The sequence below is a fragment of the Pinus tabuliformis genome, chromosome 6, assembly GCF_031772625.1.
Source record: "Pinus tabuliformis cultivar Carrire ecotype Pingquan chromosome 6, CPIR1, whole genome shotgun sequence".
Lineage (NCBI taxonomy): Eukaryota > Viridiplantae > Streptophyta > Pinopsida > Pinales > Pinaceae > Pinus > Pinus tabuliformis.
In genome coordinates, this window is record NC_142292.1 from 9,233,377 (window position 1) to 9,240,989 (window position 7,613).

The 7,613-nt window shown below is 40.8% G+C and overlaps 1 protein-coding gene across 1 annotated transcript; it reads left to right on the forward strand.

Moving 5' to 3' along the window:
• Positions 1 to 1,510: 1,510 nt before the first annotated feature.
• Positions 1,511 to 5,653, forward strand: LOC149256954 (uncharacterized). The gene is made up of 2 exons (XM_089418478.1): positions 1,511 to 3,115; positions 3,686 to 5,653. The coding sequence occupies exons 1-2, from the start codon at positions 1,511 to 1,513 to the stop codon at positions 5,651 to 5,653; spliced, it is 3,573 nt and encodes a 1,190-aa protein (XP_089274604.1).
• Positions 5,654 to 7,613: the final 1,960 nt, after the last annotated feature.

Genomic DNA, 7,613 nt, shown 5'->3' on the forward strand with positions numbered 1-7,613 from the left:
TGTGGGAATCAGAAACCCTATTGGGCTCAGCACAGATAACACCAGATAATAACGAGGATTGTGAAGGAAGCAGACCGGCGGTGGAAAACTTAAGACAAATAGGAGCGACAAGAAAACAGAAAAGGCCCATTGGTACACAGGTGATAGCGGACAATTTGGTTTTGGGGATGGAGGTGTCCATGATAGAAGCTATAGCGGTTGCTGATTGTACTTTGGTAGGCAGAGTCAGAGGTAAGCCATACACATCTGAATTTCTTCAAGAATGGGGTGAAAAAAGTTTCACGGCAGAGAGACCGGTGCATTTCGAAGCCCTAGTTCTAGCAAAAGGATGGTTCAAATTCAGATTTGATGACAAAGAATCGGCGGATTGGGTCTTGCAGCGTATATGGCATATTGATAACATACCTGTTCTGTTAAAAAAATGGTCCCCTTTATTTGACGCTATCAAGGAGCGCACGGATGTTTTTCCTGTTTGGGTGCGTGCTCCGGGGTTACCATTTTTTCTATGGACTGAGGATGTATTCAAAACCATCGGTAACAGGTTGGGGGCATATATGGATGCGGATAGGTCCTTCCTAACAACGAAAAATAGGGCAATTGCGCGAATTCTTGTCATGCTCAAACCGAGTGGGGGTTTGGCACAAAAGATTAATCTTCAGTTCCATGAATATGTTTATGAACAGATTTTAGACTACGAACATTTACCTTTCAGATGCCATTGGTGCCACGAGTATGGGCATATGGCAAAAGATTGTCCACATAAGAGAAGGAGAAGACATTTTCGTAGGACAACAGCTCACAGAGTAAATGTACAAGAAGATGTACAGATGACGACGGAGCAGGACATGACGGAGACGCTTGACCCTATGAATCTGGAGGCAGAGGAGACAGAGAAAGGGCCAGCGGTTGGAAGCGATCATTATAAGGAGCCGGCGGAGGAAGCGGGCAAAGATCAGGAAGCTGTAGAAGGGGTCGTTGAGGAGATAGCAAAAGACAAGGAAGCTGTGAAAGGGATCGCTGAGGAAGCAATCCATGAACAATCCGTCGAAGCTGAGAAGGGTAAGTGCTCAGGGACTCCTATCTCCACATTTATCTATCCTGAGCATCCATATATAAATCATAATATTGCTTCTTCGTCATATAAAGAGCATGAAAATTGTAATGATGATAAGATGGAACATACAATGTTAAATCCGGATGTGGAAACATTAGCTGAAACCTTACCACTTCTGGATATAAATTGTGAAGATAAATGGCCTCCTCTCACTCACCCTGTGTCCCGGACTCCTTGTCCTTACAATCTGAGATCTTTGGGTGGGAACCAAGTGACTCAGGGGTCTTTAGGTGGGTTGGGGCTGATACATCCATTGATCAAATCCAAAAACAAGCGTGGTCGGAAATCTGATATGTCTAAAGCAAAACTTAGAGCAAAGATGGATGTTGCAGACGGTAAACAATTTTCCATTCCGGGGGTTCTTAGAGCAGCACATCCCCCTGAGGGAGTAATCAAATGATCCTGACGTCCTGGAATTGCAGAGGTTTGGCCAGCAAACCTAAAAAACTGGCCTTAAAAGAATGGATTTTCAATTCGAAAGCAGATGTTATTTTTCTGCAAGAAACATTGGGGAAGGCTTATGAGATAGAACCTATGCTTAATTCCCTTCTGCCTGGGTGGTCTTTCAGTGCTATGGATGTCTTTGGACATTCGGGGGGAATTGCAATTGGGTACAAAAAAGGGAGGATAAAAGTTCTCAATAATTGGGGGATGAAGAATGTTATGGGAATGGAGATTACATCCCCTGATTTCAGTTTCCCCATCAACATAGTAAATATCTATGGACCATGTCAAGGCAGGGAATCTTTCTGGGATGACTTGATGTCAAAATCTGTTATGAAAGCACCTGTGATGATTATGGGAGGCGATTTAAATTTTACTTTGGGTAGGGCGGAAGCTTGGGGCCCATCGGCGAGAGAAGATCCTCTTACAGATTTTTTCCATAATCTTATCACAGAGAATAACTTTATTGATCCTCTCCCGATCAAGCTAAAGCCTACTTGGAGGAATCGAAGGATAGGGGCAGACAGGATTGCCAAAAGACTAGATCGATTCCTGCTGACGGACTCTTTGTCTTCCAAAGCTCCCTTGATCAGACAGTGGGTTGAGGAAGTTGGGAACTCGGATCACTTCCCGATTTTCTTAGACATATCATTTTCTCCTCATAAACCCCCTGCACCCTTCAAATTTAATCCTACATGGCTACAAGATCCAACGTTCAACAAGTTGTTTAAAGAAACTTGGATTCACCCTGAACACAATGCAGGTAAGGAGAAAAGTTTTCTGTTCATGGACAAATTAAAAAGATTGAAATCAGCTACAATTTCCTGGGCAAAGGATAGGAAATTGAAACAAAATGAGGAAATGAACATCATAAGGGAGGAGTTGAAACAGATGGAGGGTTTGGATTCAGATGGTTACTCATCTCAAGAATCTAAAGATAGAATCCTTCTATTGGAGAAAAAGCAAACAAAAATACTTTTGGAAAGGGAAGAAGAATGGAGAATCAAGAGCAGGGCAATTTGGCTTAAGTCTGGGGATGAGAACACAAAATTTTTTCATAATTTTGCAAAAGGAAGGAAATCTATAAACACTATCTGGCACCTTAAAGATGAAGAAGGAAGAGATGTCAGGTCTTTTCCAGAGCTTTCTGGTTTAGGGAAAAGACACTTTCAAAACATTTTTGCAGATCAGGGAGAGGCTCCTATAGCAGAAGTCTTTAAAACTGTACAATGTTTTCCTAGATTCATTGAGGAAGATGAAGCTGAAGATCTTACAATTCCGGTCACTAAGGGGGAGATTGAAGCAGCTATGAAGCTAATGGGTAAAGACAAGAGTCCAGGCCCTGATGGCTGGACAATAGAATTGTTTCTATATTTTTTTGATCAAATTGGAGATGAGATAACTGAAGTTGTTGAAGAGTCAAGGTTGAAAGGAGATATATATAGACCTTTTAATTCAACATTTATTGCTCTCATTCCAAAAAAGGATGAACCGGAAAGTTTTGAAGATTTCAGACCAATTTCTTTGTGTAATTGTATATACAAGATTATTTCAAAGGTTATAGCCCTCAGATTAAATCCAATCTTGTCCAGGAACATCTCTATGGAACAATTTGGGTTCCTGGATGGTAGACAAATCCATGAAGCTATAGGGATCGCTCAGGAGGTAATTCATAGTGTCAAAATCAAGAAAAAGAAGGGTGTTGTTCTTAAAATTGACCTTTCCAAAGCATATGATAGGATCAGCTGGCTCTATCTTCGAATGCTTCTTACTCATGTGGGATTCAGCTATCCTTTTGTCAGCTGGATCATGGGGTGCATAACAAACGTCAGCTTTGCAGTTTTGGTCAATGGAGCGGCATCCCCATTTTTTACTAGTCAGAGAGGCCTCAGACAAGGGTGTCCCTTATCCCCTCTCCTATTTCTCCTTGTGGCAGAAGGGCTAAGTAGACTGATACATAAAGCCAGAAGTGAGAATAAGGTAAAAGGTATTGAGGTAGCAATAAATCTCTACATCACCCACCTGCTTTTCGTTGATGATATATTAATTTTTTCTAATGGTAATTACAGCGAATTAAAGGAGATAAAATGCATTTTTGATCTTTTTCTAAAAGCAACTGGAATGCAGATAAATTCTGGGAAATCTCAGGTTTGTTTGGCAGCTGTAGACAGGAGGGAAAGAAATCATTTGATTGATCTTTTTCCGTTTCCGAGTCAACCTCTGGATGTTCCCTTTAAATACCTGGGGTTTTGGTTAAAACCAGTTGCTTACAGAAAAGAAGACTGGAATTGGATCATAGCAAAAATTGAAGCAAGAATTTCACATTGGAGTTATAGATGGTTGTCCCGAGCAGGTAGGTTGACTCTTATTAAATCAGTCTTGTTAGCCATCCCAGTTTACTGGGCTGCCCTAACTTGGTTTCCTAAAGGTGTAATGGAGAAAATTAGAAGGATATGTTGCAGATTTTTATGGGCAGGCTCTAAGGAATCATCCGGATTACCATGGGTGGCATGGGATAAAGTGGCCAGACCAAAAGAGTGGGGAGGTTGGGGGATTAAAAGACTCCCTGAGTTCAGCACCTCGTTAGCAGCAAAGTCAGGATGGAGGCTTATAACTATTGAAAATCTGTGGACAAGGGTGGTTAAAAGGAAGTATATTGATCCAATGCCTTTGGATGAATGGATTCGGAGTCAGAATAAGAAGGCAAAAAACTCTTCTGTAATTTGGAAGGCAACGGTGGAGGCTTTCTCAGTAATTGAGCAAGGGTTAGCATGGAAAGTGGGAGATGGCAGACAAATCAGGATTGGCAGAGACCCTTGGGTTGGGTGTAATGAAGCATATGCTTTATCACCAGGACTTCTTCGACATCTTGAGTCCAAAAGTATCACCTATATATATCAGGTTGAACGAGTAGGACAGTCTACTATTTGGGGACAGGCATGGAAGGACGATGAAGAGTTAGGACTAAATGCTAGATGGAAGAATGAATGGACAGGCTTCATCAAAGAACTTAATCGATCCAATGTTAGGATAAGAGAGGAACCTGATAGATTAATGTGGGCTCACAGCAAAACTGGGGGGTATACACCAAAAGAAGGATATTCTTTTCTAATGGGAAAGATAGGATGGGGAGCCCCGGAATGGTGGGCCAAAGATATATGGAAACTAAAAAGTCCCGCCAAATCCAAACTCTTTCTCTGGTGTATCTTAAATAGGAAGGCACCAACTTGGGAAAATCTTCAATCAAGATTTTTAGCTGGTCCAGGGCGATGTCCTTTGTGCAAAACTGAGGAGGAATCTACAAACCATCTTTTCACCACATGTTCTTTCTCGAGGAAAATATGGGAGGAGGTCATCGGTTTTCTTAAGGTGACTGCACAGTGGGGAAATGAATCGCTGGGTGATACTTGGAGGAAATGGTGGCAAACATATTCGGTTGGGAATATGAGGAACTTGCCAATTATCTACTGCTGGGGTGTGTGGCTTGCGAGAAACAAGAGTTTGTTCCAAGATCAAAATACACCGATTTCTGTTATTGCATCTAATATTATTGCCATTTACTCTGCTCTACCTCCCCCTGAGGAAAAAAAATCCAGATCTAAACAAAACAACATCATCATACAGGAGGATATCCCTTGTGGTTATTTTGACGGGGCCTCACAAAACAATAGGGCTGGTGCAGGTATGTGCATACATATCAACTCAGAACATACTCTAAAAGCCTCGGTTGGGTTGGGTACAGGAACTAATAATTTTGCAGAACTCTCTTCCTTACGTCTCCTATTATGCTGGCTACAACACAAAAACATCAACACCATTCAGATTTTTGGGGATTCCCTTAATGTTATAAATTGGATCAATGGTTTAGCTGCTTGTCAAAATCAAATTTTGATGACAATTGTTGAAGAGATTCTATATCTGAAGACATACTTTAACAGGTTCTCATTATGCCATATCTACAGGGAGAAGAATGAAGAAGCAGATCAGTTATCTAAGGCTGGTCTTCAACAGGATTCGGGCAGCTGGGCGATAGAAGAGATATATCAGGGGCAGTCTCACAGAACAGAACAGCCTCCATATGAGCAGCAACAGTAATGACAGATCTTGATTGGCTCCATTTTTGTCGGCAATTATTACAGTTTTTCTATATTTTCTGTTTACTTTTTGTACATATTTATCCATAGCAGGGTGAACTTTCGGCATTTAGATCATAGCTTACAGACCTCTATTTTTTTGGCTCTAAAATGACTGGTGGACATACATGACAGAATGGGGTTGTTTTCTTTCTTTGAAGGAGACCCCGGGTATCCCATGCATTAGTGTATTTTTGTTTTATGGTTTTAAATCCTCCTTCCGGGAGGAAGATTTATACAGGATAGACTCAGCAGAAAGCTCCCTGAGGGTTGAGCTGTGAATGTAAAAATGAGCCCAGCATGGCTTAAGAACAAATGTGTAAAAACTTTTTATCACCATAATAGAAAGTTTTGCTTTTTTCCCCGGAAAAAAAAAGTGTTTATGTCCATTGTATTTGGCATGAAAGTAGAGATCATGGGTTGAATTAAATAACAAATCATAATAAAGGTAATGTGCCACGTCCTTTCTATACATAACATACATCATTTATCCCTTTTCCATTGCCATTTCTTTTGGGTTGGATGTTACATGTAATCCCAAAAGCTCATGCTTCATAATCCGTGAGAAGAAGGGGCTTGGATGCCTGAGATTGATTCAACTTTACAAAAAAATAAAAATAACAAAAGCTTGAGCTCTACCCCTTGCTATAAGGGCATTGCCCCAAGTCTTCTGCAATGAAATACATAACTAAAAAAGGACAAAATTGAACTATTCAAAGTTCTATTGTTAAAATTGGCAACTAGGGCCAAACTCCATGTGGGTCACCTTATTTATGACAGCTGATATTTTTCCTAGATTCCTCTTGTCGAGAAGTGTAGGATTGATTTAAAGATCATCAGATTCCGACAAGTATTTATGGAGATATGAATTTATTTGTATTTACTTAACAAATTGTCAAGGTCGGCCAGCAGCTAAATGTGTGGCACACATGCCCAGAAAATCATATAAATACAAGTGAAGTTGATTCATTATCAACTCATCTCATCTCAACTCATCTTCTCTCTCCTCATCTTATTGGACAAGGAAGAAGGACAAATTAGCGCAGCTTCTCTCACACGTGTAGGAAGAAGGACGAATTAGCGCAGCTTCTCTCACACGTGTAGGAAGAAGGACGAATTAGCGCAGCTTCTCTCACACGTGTAGGAAGAAGGACGAATTAGGGCAGCATTGACATTTCTAGGGCTGTGTTGACCAAATGTTGGGCTGTTTTATGGAGCGTTGACCAAGGGAAAACTTGCACTGACTTTTTAGGGGTTGCATTGACCTGAAAGTTGACCAGCGTTGACTAGTTAGGGCTGATTGCAGATTGCTGAACTTTGACTTCTGTTTTGACTGAGAATTGTGGACTATTTTGAGCTGCTGAAGATAGCTGTTGAAGATCGAGTTCTTCAAGTTGACTAGAAGTCAATCCGGGGTTGTTTTGACCAAGTTTGACTTTGTTGATTTAGGGTTTGTTGCTGCTGTTATAAAATTACAGAAATCTGAATTCTACTATTTCTCTTTGCTGAACTATTGAAGATTAAAGAAGAATTGATCAAAGGGTTTCCCCACATTGGGTTTTGTCCCTAGCTAGCCGCCACATCTTGTGTCTCTTGTCTTGGCTTGTTTTCTGTTGATTGTTTAATGTTCTATCTGCACTTTACTTTATGTTTATGTGATTGCTAAACAGTGGCTAATAAAAAGATTTGAAGTAAACTGCTCTAAGCATAGAACATACCATAATTTAACATGGTATCGAAGTTGGGGTGAAGACAAAGCCCAAGCAAGAGCTAGAGCAATCACCGAAGGTTGTTGAAGCAATCTTAAAGAAGTCATGGGGTCCTCAGCACACTTCCCCGCTGAAGACAAACTCCGTGAGAAGTCTGACTATCACGGATGGAAGATGTCTCTCGATCTGACGTTAGAAGAGTAGGAAGTGTTG